General features: G+C 32.8%; 1 protein-coding gene across 13 annotated transcripts in view; it reads right to left on the minus strand.

The window, feature by feature from the left end:
- Positions 1-20,795, minus strand: part of LCORL (ligand dependent nuclear receptor corepressor like) — a 161,288-nt gene that overhangs the window by 16,614 nt on the left and 123,879 nt on the right. For 4 of the 13 annotated variants that reach the window (XM_032333945.1, XM_032333940.1, XM_032333943.1 and 1 more), the window contains 2 exons: positions 9,131-13,950; positions 1,830-1,856 (listed from right to left, as the gene is read on the minus strand). The exons of 2 other annotated variants lie outside the window; for them this stretch is intronic. In XM_032333945.1, coding sequence (XP_032189836.1) covers positions 1,831-1,856; positions 9,131-13,950 — 4,846 coding nt within the window. In that variant the 3' untranslated portion in view covers position 1,830. Of the gene's footprint in view, positions 1-1,829; positions 1,857-8,657; positions 8,711-9,130; positions 13,951-14,491; positions 20,625-20,795 lie in introns of those variants that run through there. 7 more of the 13 variants (XM_032333947.1, XM_032333951.1, XM_032333941.1 and 4 more) reach the window with 7 other exon arrangements.

Genomic DNA, 20,795 nt, shown 5'->3' on the forward strand with positions numbered 1-20,795 from the left:
GCAGATTCTAAAACCTCTCTCTCAAGGATAAATAGAATAAGTAGACTGAAACTCAAGAAGAATGTAAAAGCTGAATAGCACTATCAACTTGCTTAACTGACACCCAACAGCTGCAGACTACACAGTATTTTCAATAACACAGAGAACATTCATTAAAGTAGATCTAGATGGACTCGAGCATTGAAAAAAACTCAATAAATTCAAAAGAATTAAAATCATATAAAGTATATTTTATAACCATAACAGAATTAAAATAGAAATCAGTAACAGTATCTGGAAAATGCTCAAAATTTGGAAACTGACCAATATATCTCTAAGTAATCCATGGATTAAACAAGAAGTCACAAGGGAAATATGAACATATTTCTAATTTAATGAGTGAAAACACAGAAGAGCAAAATTTGTGGGATATAGTTAAAGTAGTGTTCAGAGAGAAATTTATAACATAATGATCATATAGGTAAGGAATTAATCTTCTTTCCACTACAACCCTCTACACTCTATACCATCAGTTCTCAAAGTGTGGTCCTTGGGTGAGCAACATAAACATCACTTGGGTCCCACTCTGTAACCTATTGAAACAGAAAGTGCTTGGAGCCCAACCATCTCTTTTTAAATAAGCCCTCCTGGTGATTCTGATGCACACTGAAGTTTGTAAAGCATTGCTTTAAAGCAGTACAGTTCTCATTTGGGCCACCATAATGGTCTATGCCTTCACTCTTGCCCCCTACCATTCCTCTTCTACAAGGCAGTCAGAGAGATCCTTTAGGAAGGAGAATCTGATGATGTCATATATCTTTCCCTCCAATCTCTACTCTAAGAATGTAGGAAGCCACTGAAGATACATAAACCTGGCTTATGGGAATCTACATGGTCTATCCTTCATTTACCTCTCAGTCCTCACACCTGATACCATGTTCCTCCTTTCTTTTTTGACTCAAGACACACCAGTCATTGTCTTACCTGCAAAGAATACCATGCTGCAGTTTTTCCACAAGCAAGTCTTTCTTTCTAGAAGTCAGTTCTCCCCTCCCAGTTCTCTGCTACTTGGCCTAGGTAATTCCTACTCTTCACAGCTCAGTTCAATGGCCATTTCCTTAGAGAAGTCTTCTCCCATTTCTCTGACTTGATAAGATCTCCCTATAAGGAATTCTTATAATACCACACACTAATTAAGAACTTGTAAGATTTGTGTAACTATTTACTCAATGTCTGCTTATCTTAATAAACTTGAACCATGAGGGCAGAACAATACCTGGTTTGTCCCTCATCATATCCTGTAGGTCTAACATATTGCCTGGCATACAAGAGGTTTTTTTTAAAGAATAAATTAACGGGGTCTATCTAGCTTTCTCTTTCTAAGTACAGAAACAAAGTAGCAAACACATGAATTTCTAGGTTGTCTGGAATTGGAATGGGAGTGGGGTTGGAAAAAGAAGCCAAGGTCTTATTAAAATTAAACAAAAACAACCAAGAAAAAACCAGCTAGGATGAAATAATTCAGACACCTACTCAGTTCTTTTTTTTTCTCCCAGTAATTAAACAAAAGGTGAATTCAATAGACTTAACATTATAATCACAGAATGCTCAGCTCCACTGCAAACTGTTCACTACCCAGGAAAAATGAGCGGGGTGGGGGGGAATGTAGTCAGGAAGGATGAACCAAGAATTCTAAATCCCTAAGTGAAGAAATTGAGAAGAAAAAAAGAGTAGAAAAAGAGAAAAGAGAACACTTGAGGAAGGAATTTTAGATGTAAAGCACCGAAATCAATCTTCCTAACAGGTGGTAGCCACTGGTGAAGGAAGAGAAGGGTGACCCTTGGACTTACCTCAGATAGACAAAGCAGGTCTGGAGGCTGCGGGGAGAGAATAAATATTTACAAAACAGAATAAAACTGCCACTCATGGCTCCTCCAGCACCACTCTGCTGGATAAAGATTGGTCTTGTCCCACAGAGAGAAAACAAAACAACTACAAGTCAGAAATATATTGTATTGTGTGGGAAGAGGGAGAGGACGGGGTGTTGGGAATAAACCAGATATAACAACTTTAATCTACTTTTAAAACCCCCAATGACTTTCTAGCCACATACCAAAATTCTACTGATACAAACAGGTCAGCAAATTTTTTTCCACTAAAGGCCAGATAATAAGTATTTTAAACCTTGTGGGCTTTATGCAATTATTCAGTTCAGCTTCAGTGGTACAAACAGCAATAGACAATACATAAGTTAATGAACATAGAGTGTTACAATAAAACTTTACTTAAAACAGGTCATGGGCCAGGTGCACCAATTGAGAGTCTGTACTCCATATCCTCTAGTATGGAATCAACCAATTCATCTTTCTTCAAATTATACTGTACTGCCAAAGTAAGAAAAATTTGACATATTTTTTATGAGTTCCCTGAGTTCCTCTGTGACTATAATGTCTAACACAAAGCCTAGTAGATCAAAAGAAAAAGTATCCAATTTGTTGAATAAATTGGGTGGTTTTCCATGAAAGATGTGGAGCAATTAGTGAAGTAGAATACTGTGAAAAACTCAGTAATGGTTGAAAAGCAATAGGATATAAAATATCCAAGAAAAATTTAAAGAAAAAAACATTGAGACAGGAGATTACCAAAGTAGCTCTTCTATATTTTAATCAAGCATTACAGCAAGAGCTAGAAATGCTTCAAAACCTAAAACTCTTCTCCTTACTCAGTTCCTATGAAAGTTATGCTGATAGGGAAGAAAATGAATTATAAATAAAACAGATTTTTATTTAAAATTCCTGATTTCATTAGAATACTTGAAATAAAAGTTTTAACAGTTTTGCTTATGGCACTATCAATTAGCAAAGTGGTAATATGAAGTCCAAATAAAAAAGAATATGCCTATGAGTTTTTTCACTTTTACATTAAAATATCTATCTTCATCCAATTCTGACCAAATTAAGATGGTGGATTAACTAAGATTAACATCAGGAGATACTGATGTCATATAAGTGGGAAATTAAGACTTGGCAAGACATAGATCTCATATGTTTTCCTAAATTCTTAAGATATTTTCTCATGGTTTATAATATGTATGGTAAAGCTACCTGAATTGAGCCACTCCTCCTTTCTTAACATGAAATGAAAAACTAATATACAAAAATGAAATTTACAAAATGGACTCATCAGAATGTGATCATTTTTGACTTATAGGTATTTCCCATAGTGTTCTTTTTAATGGTGAATGTTAATAAAGCAATTACAACTTAATTCTGATTACTCTAATTTATGTCCAAGAACAAATCAACTATATAATGTGTTTTTATAGTCATTGCATTCTTTCTGGGAATATCACAGTAAATATAAAGAAAACCTAGCAGGAAACTATACAGAGCAGTGTTTTCCAGTTATGTTCCCCAAACTGTGGGATATAAAAAGCTGTGAGATTTTATATATATTTAAACTTTGAAGAATGCTGTTTAACATGTTAATGTGGCACAGTGATTCAACAAGCACAGGACTGAGCATTTCCCAAAGTTATTAGACCGGAGAACCCTTTGCCCACAGAACATCTTGGAGGACTAGTGCTTTGTGGACTATACCTCTGGAATGCTTGTGTGGCAACTAGATGAAGGTGATAATGAGTCATCTAGAAATGTTTTTTTATCAAAATGAAATTTAGAAAATCATCTACTCTGTGCTTCATAGTTCTTCTATTAAGTGATAATTATGAAGCTGAATAATAGCACATGAAGAAATGCTAACTCTAAATTTTATTTAAAAACGTCGAGGGATATTCTGTGCCAACAAATTTAAAAGGAAATTTTCAGTTAGGATGCAAAAAAATGCAGTAAACCATTTATGAGCAGGACCAAAGGAGGATGCATGGTTGGTTTCAGTTGCAGGTAGCTGAAGGAGCATACTATTAATTAAAAGTCACCCATCAGTTACATACCTGTGTGAAAACAAGAATTCTGAATGGAAAAATTATACTCAGACTTTTTTGAAGACAGATGACAAAACAAAAGAAGCGGACAAACTGAACTTTTTTCAGTCAGCTCAGAATCTAATTCAAAGTATCAATTTGAATTCCAAATTTTTATGGCAAAATTTAATGTTTTAGAATGAGTACAATGAGTATAGCAACTTTAAGTCCACATTAGTTATTCTAGTTTTAAAACATCCTTAGATGTGTCCAAAGTAAGTTTTTACATCCAGATATTTATCAACTAGGAAAGGCACACATTTACTTCCATAACTGAAAAGATACTCAAAAGTTCTCAAAAGATACTCAAAAGTTCTATATTATTATTTTTCAATGGTCACTCCATTATAGGCCATGATCACCTCAAAAATCAACTCTTGCAGTCTTTCACACACTCCATTTTGTCCTTCCCCTCAAAAATCTATACTGTGCGCTATTATTTGAAAAGATTCTTTAGAATTACACTTTATTTAGTTTCTCACTATTAATGGAATGAATTCTTGGCCTGATCTCTTTGTCCTTCTTTTATACCCACTTGGTGAACCCAATTAACCCAATTACATCTATGGGCCCACTCTTCTCCAAGTTTACGTTCTGGCAGTGGAGATAAAAATCACAAAACTGTTCAACCCTGTTATTTCTTGAGATAGTACTTCAAATGTTATCTATATTGCACAATACCCACCATATTACCCTTAAATTACCTCTAGACTTATAGAAAATATATCTAATATCCTCAGTATTCTGCCCATGAATTTGTAAAGTGAAGTGCATTCCCATATATTGTTCCCACTCTTATGTTTTAAGAGAGAAGTTTTCTTCTGGCTGAAACCATTTAAAGATGGCCATAACGTCCAATAATCAACTCTGGGTCTTCATTCCATTTTCACTGCTTGCCATCTCCTTTGTATCTTCAACCTTTCATTCTCTACTGGCATCTACATTTTTTTTAAAAACCAGTCTTCATTAGGCTTTCCTCTCACTATCTCCCTATCTCCTCTCCAGTCAGAGTCATTTGTTTTCTGTGCTAATTTTCTTCATCTCCTCTTCCTGCATTAACTACATTGCCCTACCAAAACTACTCTCTCCAAAGTCATTACAATAACCTTTTGCCCTATCTTCAGTGGAAACATTTCAAAGCTTAATGAACCTCTTTTCAATAGTTTACACTGTTGTTCTGTCCCTTCTTAAAACACACTTCCTTTCTACCATACTCTTCTGCCTTTCCTCTTACTTCCTGACTACCCTCAACAGTCTCCTTTTGTGAACATTAAAAAAAAAGATTTTATTTATTTTAGAGAGAGAGTGAGCGGACACACACTTGAGTGAGGGATGAGGCAGGGGGAAAAGAATCTCAAGCAGACTCCCAGTTGAGCATGGAGTCTGAGGCAGAGCTCTATCTCACAACCCTGCGATCATGACCTGAGCCAAAAATCAAGAACTGGACACTTCACCACCTATGCCACTCATGTGCCCCTATGCATCATTTTTTCTTCTCTCTATCCTGGGCTGTGAGATCCTAGGTTCTTTCCATTTTACAGTGAACAATCCATTCCACTCTCATGGTTTCAATTATTTATGGACTCCAAAATCTTTGTATCTAGCTCAGACCTCTTTTCTGAGCAACAAACCCATATTAGCCAAAGCTTGACCTCTTAACAAGACAGGTTTAAACTGCATGAGTCCACTTACAGGCAGATTTTTCCCCCATAAATATACATACAGTATTGCAAATGTATTTTCTCCTCCTTATGATTTTCTTAATAGAATTTTCTCTAGCTTGCTTTATTATAAGAATACTGCATATAATACATATAACAGAAAATACGTGTTCATTGACTGTTCATGTTATCTGTAAGGCTTCCAGTCAACAAGTTACTGCTAGTTAAGTTTTTTGTGGAGTCAGAAGTTAAATGTAGGTTTTTTAAATGCACAGGATATTAACACCCTTAACCTCTGCATTGTCAAGGGTCAACTGTGATTGCTTCCTAAACATCTTTTCTTGGATATCCCACTCAAACTTCCAATGTCTAAAACTGCACACTTTGAAAGTTCTCTTTTATCTCAGTGAACGTTACTATCATCTATCACTTAGATGTTCAAGCTCAAACCTGACATTACCCTTTATTCCTCTACTCTCTAAAATACACTGACCCTCTTAGACCTCTGTCAAATGTATCTGTCCTCCTCCATTACTGCTATTATTAGGGCTCCAAACATTTTTTTCATTAACTGATGCTGGCTCACAATTTGGGCTATGCTTACCTCAGTAGCTTTATCTTTTGCCATTTTTCTGTCCACCCCTTGCTACTTTCTTAATTCCTCTTTATGCCTTAGCTACATGAATTAAATTACTCAGTGTTCTATAATCCTGTTCTGTCACCCAAATTTTCCACATGCATTTTGCTCTGCCTGAAATATTTCCTGACTTCTAATACTTTGGCATTCTTCAAATCTTAGATGTGACTATGTAAGAATTCTTGCCTAATTTTCTAAACCTGGGTTCAATTATCCTCCTAGGTGCTTCAACAAGCCACCTTGTTCCCCAATCATAGCACTCTACTTTGTATTGGAATTGCCTAGTCACTGTCCCCTATGAAATGATAAGCTCCATGAAAACACAAACCATGACTTTAGCCATTCTACTCCCTTAATTAATGTAATTAATAATATCTCACTTAAAACATAAAATATACTCTATTTATTGAATATATACACAATGCAGGGCTTGTTTTCTTACTCAGATGGAAAGGCAACTTTCTGTAGTATCAAAGAGCATATTGTAGGCATTCATTAACTACATATGGAATTAAGAATAGGATAGAATTACATTTCTTCTTTCCTTTCCATGTCTACAGTTGATACACAGCAGCAGATATGTAGTAAAGCATAAATTTTAAAACTCCTCTATGTGTTAAACTGTATCTTTACTGTTAATCTTGAAATGTACAAAACAAGATATTTATGGCAGAAGAAAAATTTTCATCAATAGAAATATTCTCTAATTCATTATATACATTGCTTTATGAATTTTTCTAGAAAAGTCCTTGTTGCTAAAAATCTCTCTCAAATCTCCAGTCACTAATTGTTCTACAATGAAGAAAAACACATATAAAACTAATAATGAATTTTAGTTTCACTTCCAAAAAGGCATTAAGAAGTATGGAATACCAAGAATAATGAGAAAACAACAACAACAACAACAACACCTTAAGAAACATTTTAAAATCAGATAAATATAACAAATGCTGCTATAAATACAACTTTGTAAAAATAATGTCCTTGATTAAAAAAAAGAATGTTAAATAAAGAAGGAAAGTTATCAGTAAAAGATAAATAAAACTTTAAGCAGAACAGGACATAGTACTAGTAATTTTTAAAATGAGAAAAGGTGAAAAACAACTCTTACTCTGATACTACATTTTTTAAAAATATCACAAAAGGATTTGAGACTAATTTGAAAAAGTAATAATGAGGCATCTTCCATCTTATTTTTCCAGGGTGATCTCATATTTAGTGAGGTAAAAAATTATATTAATATAAATTTTATATTCATACCTTAGGAAGATACAATGTTTAAGAAGCTAAAAGGACAAAATATGGTTCTGCTGTAAACTACCTTTGGTAAACTCAAACAGCATGAAATGAGAATGGTAGTAAGAATTCAAAATGAAACACTGCACTTTATACAGATGTGTATATATTTTTAGGTGAATTATAATTTTTTTTTTTTAATCACTATCAGGCTTCTTCTTTCTTTTTTCCTGACATGCTATTTGTTATGTTTAATTATCCTAAGGATAAGAAACAAAGAACATTGTTTTTTCAATTTGATTCATCTTTCATAATGGAAACTCTAATTTGACTAACATTAAAGTTTTAACCATCACATGTTACAAAGTTAAAATTTTTTAATTAATGCATGTTAAATACTACTGAAATAGATTATTTTAAAGTCATTCAATTAACCAAATGTTGGAGGCCATCATAATCATCTAACCTATTAAAACTTGAGTTTATTGCTTTTAATATTTTAATATTAGACTTAATAGTTGTTTTTTAGCTTTTGAAAAGGTTTTAAAAGGTAACAAAAATAAAGCCATCGATACTTCCATAAGCCCCTAAAATACACAATGTAACAATGCAACCATACAATAAATGTCCTTAAATTTACAAATGTAACCTGGTACTCTCTCCCATCTGGGAAGTAATGAAATAAGCACTACCATATTTCTACAAATCCTGGACTGTCTAGCACCTATCAATAAGTGAGAAGGAACTGGCTACAGTGTCAACTACACTGTTCATATACTATTTTGCTAGGGTCTGAGGGTAACAGTCTCCCTGAGGCACCAATGTCAGGCCCGCATAACTGAGTAAAGCTCATAATTACTAAAGTAATTTCAGTTTACATTCTAAATTTAGCATTACCTTAACATTACTTGTATATAACTTTCTCCCTTGCTATCTCTGGAAAGAAACCCTCATCTTTATATATGTGGAATCTAGTCCAATGACTCATCTGAAAAAAACCTATTCAACAAGTTTCCTTATTTACTGAAGAAAATACCTTGTTCCCTGACACTATTTAAATAAGCAGAGTCTTAAAATGGTTCCCAAAGCAGTACCAGAGGGCATAACAATTTGATGGTGAATGTGAGACTTGTATACTAGAATTACTATATATGTTACAGACCTCATCAACTTAGCAATGAGACAGTCTTTACATCTTTCCACGTGGTCTCAAAGCTATTAATTTAACAAGACAATGAATACATATTATCCTGTAGTGTAGCAGTTAATTTTTAGATAGCTCCTTGGGTATATTTATCATTCACACTGTTTTCTATATTTTATATGAGGTCAAATACAAAAACAGATAATATAACTTATACATTAATGATGTATGTTTAGGAGCTTTCTATGTCTCTACTAAATATATTTTAATTTGCTTCAAATCCTGGACACATTAAGATGTAGGGAAGTGCATGGGTATATTTAGTAGGACCTAATATCATGAGTTTCATACTAGGTGCCAAGAAATTAGGTTGTCCAAATATTTTGGAAATAAATTGAAAATAAATCAGCTGTTCCTTTTCTACCCATTGTCTCATACTTTACTCAAGGCACCTAAAATGAAACTTTAAAATTAAGTAGAGAAAAACTTACCTAGTTGGGATTTTGAATAATAGTTTGCCATTTGTCCACTGTTGCAGGACTGTCGTTTATGCCTTTTTGTTGACATTTCTGTGGTCTTCCATGGTGGTCTTTTTCTTTTGTTCAATTTGCTAAGAACATCAGAACTATCAGGATTCTTGTCATAGTTAACACATTTATTTAATTTACTATTGTCAAGTTGGCTGGGAAATTTATCGATTGAAGGACTATTTGTTTTAGCATTTTCCATTTCTTTAGACTGCTTTATAAAAGAATTTTGCCTAGCAGAATGGGATCTTAAGGTAAAGCGCTTTGATTCTTCTCTGTGAGTCTGAGGATTACTTCCACTGCCAATAGATTCAGGAGAGTAAATGATTGTATTTAGCTTAAAAGTATTTTTGTGTTCAAGATAGTTGATCTTCCTCAAAAATATTCTACAATCTTTTAAGGTTTTTGACTTCCAATTATTTGGACACACATTTCCTAGTCTTGGTCCCTTTTCAAAATCTTTTTGGCTGCAATTTGTTCCATTCTCTTTTGCTTCTGACTTAAAATTATTCTCTAAACTAGCATGTGTTTTCAAGTCAGACATTGCCACCTTCTGTTGCAAGGAGTCATCCCTGATCTCAGGTGGCAAAATAAACTGACTAGCTATTGTGTTTTTTCCTCGGAGTGGGATATCAGCTTTTGTTCCCCTCTCAGTCTTACTTAAAAATTGGTTATGGCAGAAAAATCTTAAGTTTTTCCTTTTAGAGATCCAATCAATTGTTCCATGGTTGTGCAGCTTTCCCTCTCTTTTCCACCTTTCATGTTGCAACCTCTTAAATTCAGTTCTTTTTAATCTAGCTAACGTTAAATTATTTTTCACATTTAACAGTGGAGAGCTAACCATTTTATGCAGTATATGCAACTTCCCTGCTGATTTTGAAGGAGAAGATAGTGCAAATTTTTTAAAGTGCTTTCTGAAGGGGCTGGTATTAAAATTAGAATATTTGGTCCCTAACTTAATTCCTCTAGTATTTATTACTTCCAAAGGGTTTCGAGCATTTGCTTTTCTAACTAGTGAAAGAGACTGTGTTTCTGTTGTTTGCATAAACCAGATACAGAGTTCATTCAAATCATACTTTTTCCGAAAAAGCATTTTTACAGGTGAAACTTCAAGTTCTAAAAGACAGGTTTCCAAAGGGTTTGCTATTTTGAAATTATCATTTTCAATGTGTTCTCTCTTTTTATGAGCACAATTTCCAGCTTCATCTCCACTCACTTGCACCCAAGCATTTGTTATTTGCTCAAATCTATTGTTTAATTCCTCTATTAAGGAATCGTTTGATGTAGAAGCAGCCCACCACCTGAGCAAAGGATTTGATGAAATTATTGGGTCCAAGGATACTTCAGAAATGGGTATTACTTTGTTATCTTCCAAACACATTTTTTCATTCCTTGAATTTCTGGTTGCTGGGGTACCTTTCGAAGCTATTTTTATCCTTGACTGCTTAGGTTTTTCCTTCTGACTTTTACCCTTCTGCAAATGGAGTTTATACGATTTACGGAACAGAGCATTTCTATAAATAAGTGAGCTAGAAGATGCTAATGGATGTAAGAAATGGAGAGATGGTTTTCTATCTGTAATAGAATGTCTCAAAGGTATAGTAGCAACCATACTTTTTGATCCATTCTTAAATGTGTCAGCTTTGGTGTGCCCTGTATCCATCTTATTGCATTGGTGATCATACTTTTCTTCAGCCAGATTTCTTTCTAATATATTTTCTTGTTCTAAAGGAGGTAAGCAGCTGCTAATACTTACTTCTCTCTCCTGAGGTGAAACTCTATTAATAGTCACAGATATGCCAGAGATTTTCACTTTTGCAGGTCTACCAGGCTTCCTAATTATAGCAAAAGGCTTCTGAGTTGGTCGAATAATGTTCTTGGAAGGTTGAGGTATCACAGACTTGTTCTTGATAGGCCTAACATATTCAAAGCCAGACCCCAAGACCTCACTTTCAGTAGTTAAACTTGAAACAGCCCTTCTTTCACCTGCATCAATTTTGTATTCTTTAATATTTCGGAGACTGTTACTTTCAGTTGGAATATCAGCAACATTATTGCTGAAAGATAACACATTGCTTATGTCTACCGTTCCTTCAGAAACATGCCTTCTAGTTCTTCTTGACCTTCCATAAATAACAGTTACGGTAATACTCTTTTTATAAATACCTTCTCCTACTTCTGATAGGAGAGACTCTGGACTTTTCTTTCCAGCACTAGAAGACTCATTTTGGCAAATGGTGATGTCTGTTTGATTAGTTTTAGGTTTTGGTGGTCTTCCAATTGGCCGCTTAATTTGTTTCACAACCTGGGGACCTATTTTTTTAGGTCTACCTGGTTTCCGTTTAAAAGATGAATCAATACCATTGCTTAGATTTTCCTTAGATTCATCTTGTGGCTTATCACTATTCATACCATCTATGAACATTGCAGGGGATTCTGTAGTTTCTTTTGCACAATTAAATTTGTTTAGTTCTCCCTGTAGAGTGTCACTATCATTAAGATTAGAACTATCCTTTTCAAAGTTAGCATTTGGGACATTCTTATTTGTCATTGTTTTTTTTTCAATTACATGATGAGTTAGATATTTTTCAGAAGAAAGTTCAATATTTGACTTGGAAGTACCAACTGAAGTTAAAGTATATTTGACTCCTTCACTGCTTTTAACCTCAGATAAAAACATGAGTTTGATAGGACTAGAATAGCTGGAAAAAGGAGAGCTTTCAATGGCTTCATATTTTGTTGACACACTTTGAACATTGGAAATCAAGCTACTTGTATCCAAAACAGATGTCTTTTCCAGATTATCAAGTCTTTTGCTATTTAAATCTATTGTAGGAATATGATTGCTTTTGATATTGCTGGCTTTTACCACAGATTTTGACAAACTCTGCTCTTTGCATGCCATTCTGCTTACAGTAAGAGTCACATTTCTACCTGTAGTTTGATCTTTACCATTAACTTCTATCAATTTCTTGGATGCCTTGCATCCTTCAGATAATGAGTGATTATTCAAAGACTTCTGGGCCATATTTATTGTGTCTTCCAAACGCTCCACAACAACTTGTAAATTAGAATTCATTGCAATTTTGTTTAGATCTATATTGTGTGAGCTTTCGAGTTGAATTGTTTTCATAGGATCTTTTTTTTTTGTAGATTCAGCAGCTTTTTTGGCCTTAGGGGATTTTTTGAAAACATAATTATTTGTTACATATATAGAATACCACCCTGGGGGCACAATATTTCGTTTAGTTCTGCTCAAAAGTGGAGAAACATCACTTTTCAAAGGAGCTTGAGTATTCTCCAGGTTGGGGTTCTCCTTGTGATTTTGCAAAAGTTTTTTTCCACCTGCAGATTTCTCCTGTGATTTTCTTATGCTCATTTTCTCAGGGAAAGTTGTTTTAAAGCTTTCTGAAAATGCATCAAAAGCCAAGTTAGTTTCTAAACTATGAAGAGGTAGTTTTAATGACTGTAATGCACAATCTGGTGAAAATGATGTTTCTGTATGATTATTATCTTGCCGGTTTTTAGAATTTTGTAAAGACCCTTGGCAATGATAGAATTCTTCTTTGTCCGTGGAAAATATCTCATCATTGCGTGTTAACTTCCTTGAATTTTTTTCAGTGTATTTTTTTCTTACAAAATTTTCATCAAGACTAGCAAGTTCTCTTTTTATTTGTAAAGACTGCCTTCTAAACATGGGGGAATCAGGAGAGCTGTGCATTGAAAATAAGGTTTCTTGACGCTTTCGAAATCTTGTCTGAATAATTTTATTTTCTACCTTTTTATCATGTTGACTCAGCAGTTCCATGAAACTGTAATCACTGGCCTTGGCATTATGCAAGAGTGAGGATATTAAATCCCTCAATTTTAAATCATTATCTGTATTACAATCACTGCTAGATAATTTTATAAGGTTTGTCACATCTGTAGCTTCTATTGATTTTAATTTTTCATTAATACGATCCATTAAATCTTGAAATATTACAGTAGTTTCATCTTTTTCATGATTTGCAGTACAATTATCACTGTCTTCCAGGAGCAAATAATCGGAGTTACTGGATTTTTTAGTTTTATGTACTTTACCTTCGTGATCGCCCTTGTCACTGTTTATTTCTGCTGGTGTGAGAGATGGAGGCTGGTTAATGTTTATTTCAAGTCTGTTATTTTCTAAGGCTGAAAGCTCTGGGACGGCATCTTTCAACTTTTCAAATCCTTCAGTCTGTACAGGCGATAACGGTGGAGGTGACGGACTTCGAGATCTACAAACATCCTTAAGACTGACTGAAACATCGCATACTTCCCTTGATGAAAGAGGAGCATGAAAGGTTGATTTTGTAGAGTGAATGTTTGGTAATAGTCCAGAACAGCACCTGTGAGAATTATAACTTTTTGCAATTCCTCTATTCACTACTGTCTTAATGTGTTCAATAGTTACAGTTTGGCAAGATAAACAATGCAAATCTTTAATACAGACTGGCAGAGGCACAAAACCAGGGCTTTGTCTTTCATTTTGTAAATACCCTCTTTCTGCCAGCCTATATTCACAACTACAGAATAGACCATGTAAGTCATCTTCAATTAGGGGCTTTTGAGATTCTGAAGACACAGTATATGATGTATTACAATAGCAAAGAGAAGCAGTATTCTGCTCTTGGACTAGAAATTTCAACATGGCCAAAACTTGTTGCTGGTGATGTATGCACAAAGATTCCAAAACTTTGCTTAATGCTGATTTTCCTTTTTCCATTTTAGTAGCTTCCTCTGATTTTGCATCAACAGTTGAACTAAAAATAAAAATCAAACAAAAAATGAATTACAGCAAAAATACCAGTATTATAAGGAGTTATAATTTTAACAGAGTTTGAACAAAAGAAGTTTTGGTATTGCTGGACTCCTAACTCCTATAGAGCTGCAATAATGACATCTTGATTATTGTTCAGCAAAAATATAATGAAGCACTGGTGATCACTAATTTCCTATGGCAAGTAGAATAGTCAAAGAAAAGCCCTAGTTTTGTGATATAAAACCTGGTTATAGATAATTATAATAATAATATAGATTATACTTATATCAAATATAAATATGATTATATTTATAGATTGCTAATGTTTAGTGCTTTGGATGTATTAAGAATATTTAATGGAAAGTGCTTCAGAAAGTTATTTTTGAAAGTAGATATTTTATAAGTTATTTTGATAATTATCAATCCATATTAGTGCAAATAAGAAAAATAAGATATAGGAGAAAATCTTATCTTTAAGATAGATATTTTTTCAAGGAAGTGAAAATAAAAATTATTAATAAAAGAAAGTTTTGTATACTCACAAGGAAAATTAAGGAATTTAGACTTCATATAAATAACAGAGTATCTTTTCTAAGATTAAGCTGCAGGCATTTTAACCTAATAATAAAAAATTTAAGCTATTTAAAAATAAAATCTATTTTTAATTGATTTTAAATACTAAAGTAACTACATGAAGACTAAAGGCATTACTTACCTAATTATTTAATTTCAAATGCTGGAAAATGTCCTACTGAAGACTAACATACAACTAATTTTAACTAACACCGAGGATTACTTAGTAACCAAGGCAGAAGTCTACAAAAAAATTTTTTTAATCCAATACCAGCAGCAAGAAGAGTAAAATATATTAAAAGAATTCTGTTTCAGAAAAGTATCTATTTAAACATATCACCAAACTCTGTACATGAAAATAGCCTCCCATTCATGATTTCTTTTATTTGCTATTATTGTTAGTAGTTCCTGGTTTGTAGAAATTTTATTTAGTGTTGGAATTAGGATATACTGATTATGAATTGCTATAGAAGACTGTATTTGTTTAAAGGGTTATTATATTTATGTATATTAAAAAGTAAAAGATTTTTATTTTAAAATGAAAAGTAAAATTAATTTTATTTTGCTCCCTAAAACTGGCTTAATCTGTTTCACACGTAAATATGCAATATTTTATGTACATTTTATAAATATTATGTTATTTGAGTAGCAAAAACATGAAGGCAAATTCTGAACATTAGATCAAAAATTTTCTAGAAAAATGATAACTTTACTAGATTCAACTAATAGTTCACCAAAATTAACATGTGATTTGACAAAAAGCAGTTATCAGAGTGAGAAAAGATATGAAATTAACAATAAAGTGCTTTAAGTCCACAGACATAACCCCAATACCATTTCCTTTCTGAAAATATATATATATATTTTTTTGGTAAATTTTATCATGATTGGGAGTAAATAATGGAACTGATTCCCAAGATTCACTATAACTCAAAAAATACAGGGAGAAAAAAGACATGAGGAAATGTTAACTATCAAATATGAAGATATGTGGTATTATACTCTTTTCCAGCAAATTAAAATTATAATTTTTATATAAGCAAAGAAATCCCAAAGAGTTCTGATAGATGCACTTCAACAGTTTTTTTTTAAAGTTATGTTATGGCCTATTAAACATATCTGTGATTAAATAAACAGAGATTTTATTTCTTAGAAAAATTAATTGCACCATATTTTAAAGATTAATTTGCCTTCCTAAGTTTCTAAAATGCTTAAATGTTTTTTCCATTAGCAAAGTCAAATAGAAAGTAGAAATAACTAAAACTAAAACTAAAACTAACTATTCTGAAAACCATCCCAAGATTTTTACAGTTGTCCTCTGAGATTTCAAGGGAGTCTATACTTTAAAAAAGTTTCTTATTCAGTTAATTACTCCCCCCCCCATTTTATTACTTTTAATAATGGAACTTCCATTCCAAAATACCACAGTGGTCAATAATTTCCATGTAATGGTATATAAAGAATAGCTCCATAAAGTTACTAATTGGATATTCAGGTATTAGATTATATTTAATACACATATATCAGATATTAGCTAACTAAATTCTCAAATTATAGAATTTCATAATGTTTATTTGGCTCCAAATTTTTTCTTTTTCATATTTCTTGCATGTTAGAGTCTCAAAGAAAAACAATATGAGTAAATAATAGTTGAATACACAGATGTCTCCAATCTAGAATTTATTCTGAAAAGATTATGTAAAGATTCTAAAATTATATCTGTCATAGCTCCCTTGTTTTTAATGTTAAATTTTTTTCTAACTCTTTTCAGTTCGATTTCTAAACCAAAACATCCTGCCTATTTTTTATATGTTACTATCGGTTTTGCTTATTACAAGTTTTGTTGTTGAAATAGTTCTTTGGAGAAGTCAATTTTTCATATTAATATAAATAAAACTCATTCCTACAGTGAATCAAAAAAGTCAGTGTAGTCAGTTTTTTTTCTTTTCTTTTCTTTTCTTTTCTTTTACTGAGTAAATCAATCACACACCAACAGTGTTGTAAATTTAAGTGCAAAAGCATTGAAGTGCTTTACTACAAATTACAACCTAGAAACACGTTAACTGAACAATTAAAATTCATACAATCAGATTTAGATATATAACAACACAAAGTAGGAACAGAATTACAGTACATTTACAACACAAGACAGATACATGAATTCATTAGAAAATATTGTAATAAATAATTCATGAATTATAGTGCAATTGATTTATGCATAAATAGAACTAATTGCCTAACAATCAGTTTATATTAACAAAATCTGTCAAAATCAAGGCAGCCACAGAGTTTTACTAAATTACTGCGACAATGGAAATACTGCAATTAAAAAACAAATACAAGTATTTGTACTGTAAACAACTAAAAAAATCAGTCTCACTAAAGTTAGTATACAATTTAATATAAAATTGTCATTAGCTACCAGAAATGGTTTAAACAACTTTACTGAGCAGTAGTTTTCTAAAAACAGAGGCACTGTTTTTTCTTTTCCTTCTTTTTTTTTTTTTTAAATATAAAATACTTGAGGAACATTCAAATAAGTAGAAAGCATATAAGGGTTGCTTTCACCTTCATTAAAAGTCTGCTGAAACTGGATTTTTCAGAAAACTGTCAATTAATAAGTAGTAACTGGTAACTAAATTTATAAAGTACTTTGAAAGTTTAACATAAAGAACATCTTAATAGAATCACTGGGGAGAAGGGGAACCCATAAATTTCCCTGCCTTTCCTAGTTTGTATAATCAAAAGTTAACTCAATAATTAGAAACATTTTGTTTCTTTTAAAAGTTATGGGTTGATCATTACCTATAAACTATCAAAAAATATTTAATTTACTATATCTGACCAAAAATAAATAATACAAATACTAAATGCTGCAAATTAACTATAATATTACCTATAAAACTACTGATCACTGTGAAGTCAATAGCAAAATGATCCCTGATTTTATGAATCCTGTAAAGTTTTTGGTCAGGTCATCTTTTAAATGATATAAAAGTGTTCTGTAAGTATCCCTTTACTATAAACTTCTCAATCAATTTATTAATGTAAATATAGTGTGAGGAATAAAAAAGCTCAATATAAATATTATGTAATGCATTCAGGCCCCCAAATTTTTGCAAGTAAAATTCTGTATAAAGAGGTCAATAAAATTGTGTTGAAACATTTACTTTATTTTTTAAATTTGTTTTTCAATGGGGGAGGAGGGGAAATATATTAAATAATCCAAGTTCTGGCCCTCACAAAATATGGCTTAATTCTTTAAAAAGAAAGATGACCCTGACATCTGCTGTTTTGCAATCTATTATGTATTCTTACTTGGAAAAACAAAAAAGCAAGAGGATTCATACCCTAGTATGCAGGTAACATTAAGCTGAAGAGGGTTCAGTATAGATCTAGGAGGCCAAATAACTACTTGGTTGTATAGCTTCCCACTCTTCAGTTTTTTTTAAATCATATGTAAGCAGTTTTTAAATGTAATAGCTGAAAATCTCTTTAGTATTACATGTATATGTGATTATTAGATACACACAAACACAAGTGTAAAAACACAAGTATTTGACAAGGTGCACTTATTTTTTTTAAATTCAGCTTTAAGTATTCCTTTTGGACTTAGGAAAATTGGCTTAGAAAAATGATCAGAACCTGAATTTTAACAGAGAAAAGGGGCACTCGGAGAATTCTGAATATACGAAGCAAATCCCCATTCTTTATATGGAGGCACATGCTTATAACATTTTACCACTAAAACTGCATACTCCATAAATCCAACATGGATACTCTGAACCACATTTTAAAACTGCTATATAAAAATTATTGGTCTCTTTTATGAGTCTAGTAAAAGTTAAAATGCACTGCCCAGCTTCTAACTACCCAATTAGTAGAGAGTTTACATTACTGAAAGTTCAAAACAGCTTCAGTGTTAAATATCTGTAAATCTATTCAAGACCCTGAACAAACTGCAAATTTGGTTATTAGCAAAATGATAATGTATCGCCCACCAAAATGAAATCTGTAATTCATTTTGATAAACTGAAAATGTTTTGAAATGTCACAGCAGCAAATATATTAAAGTTACACTGAGGTTTTTCAATAGTAGGAGTGTGTCACAATCCTTAAAATTTAAAGTAGTCATAACATCAACTAACCAGCACATTTAAACCAAATATCATTCTCAAGCTTTTTCTGTGCACATTATAAACATGCTCTAAGTTGCATTCCAACTTTCTTTTCTAACCTTACACATTAGCTTATTTTTCAAATGAAAAACAAAATTAAATTATTTTAATAATTAAATTTAAATTACTTTTTGTTCTTAGTATTCCATCTTATATTAAAGGATTCTATAGCTGCTGGGGTTAACTATGTGTCAGTTTTTTTAAAAAGTATATACCTTCTAAACCCCAACTTCCTGTAAATCAACTATTAAATGATAAATATTAAATTTCATTATACATATCATTTAAGGTTTTCTATTCCTGGTGGATGCACTTGAGTGCATTTCATATTTCATAGAATACACTGTAGTGTACTAATACTGTATATATTAATTTTTCTTCATATGGAGATAGTTATTTAAACTTTGATTGGTTGTTTGATGTACTTACAATAGCTGTAAGTGCAGTATTGTAAAAATGTTTACAAACTATTAATATCATATTTCCCTTATAAGATGGTTCAACTGAATGGCTGGAGTGGTCTTTCACCAATAAAAGTGTTTCACTTGACAATTACTTGTTTTCCCACAACGCTTTATGCTATTGACTACTAAAGAAAACCTGAATCTTTTTCACCTATTTATACAAGGATTAAATACAAACTATCAGAATTAAGTAAGCAACTATATAAATCTGTCCACAGTGAAAACCCTGAATAAAACTTTTTTTTTCAAAAGGCATGTAAGTGGTTTTTGAACTGTAAAATTTCATGTCTCCTGTCAGAGTGAGCGTCTGTAATTCCCACATGTGTGTATATAGACACACAAATACACACCTGTGCACATACACACACACACGCAAACACACATACACACACACACATACACACATACAAACATTTTCCTAACAAGTAATCTACACAGGCTTGCTGTTTTTGCAGCTGCCAGTCCCTGAATCTGTCATATTATATAACCCAGTGTCTGGTAATCGGAGTTTCTTCTTCGGAGGAGTCTTCAGTGTTCCAGATCTTTCTTTTACCTTGTATTCTAAAGTGCTGTGAGGTACCCCATAAATTCCTTGTGCTTTGGAAACACTCATTTTTCCGCTCATTACCATTGCAATAGCCTCTTCCATTATTTCATGATCATATTGGCGATAACGGCCACGTTTTTTCCTGGGCTGCTTGCTATCTTTTCGATCCAATCCATCTTCAGTATTTTCAGAGGTTCCATCAACTGTTCCATTTTTAGAATTAAGACACAAAGGAGAGAGGTCCCCATGTAGAAAATAAGAGTCAACACTTGAGTGAGTTACAGGCCCAGAACATTCTATTTTGTTCTGTTTAGGGAGTATATTTTTCAGTTTTTGGAGAGCTGATCCTTCTAGGACTGGAGAGGTTTTGGAAACTTGATACATAACATCCAGCAGACCAGGACCATCAGGTTGTGGTTTTGAAACAGAACTTACTCGGAGCTGAGGAATTTTTAACTGTACAGTAGGGTGTGAAGTTTCATATTGTAGGCTTTCATTTTTTTCTTTAAATTGAGTAACCATTTTCTGTAGAGTTAACTGATGGAGGTAACTGGAAGCTGTTGGGAATTTTAATTCTGAGGTTTCAAGTAGATTGAGTTTACTTTTTTCTGTGCGCTCTGCTTGAGCTCTTGCCCACAAGGCTACTTTTTGCAGCACTGCACAAGTTTCTTTACTGTCTTTATATGAGTAACTATCATTGAAATCTCGAGTTTTGTTTTTAAAAGATGCAGGCTTCCCTGCTGGTAAGGCTTCTAAGTGGAGAAGTAAAGTTTTTTGAGGTATGCCATAAAGTATGCCTGCTTTATTTATGTCCAGTGCTCCAGACTGAATGTCTTTCAAAGCTTTTGAGAGCAAACCATCTGCAAACTCAGCACTTCTTTCCACATAGTCCTCTCTGTTTCTGTGTAGTCTCCTGGATGGATGGAATGAAACGATGGTAAACTGATGCATGAGAGACTCTCACACAGCTATGGAAGGGGAGGGTCCACTCCTTTATTATACTCCTTGCTTAGGTAACATCACTGCTTATGACTCTTTTTAAGTCTGTGAGATGTAGTAGTTACTCCTTATCAAAGCAAACGCT

This window comes from Mustela erminea, chromosome 2 (genome assembly GCF_009829155.1).
Source record: "Mustela erminea isolate mMusErm1 chromosome 2, mMusErm1.Pri, whole genome shotgun sequence".
Taxonomy (NCBI): Eukaryota; Metazoa; Chordata; class Mammalia; order Carnivora; family Mustelidae; genus Mustela; species Mustela erminea.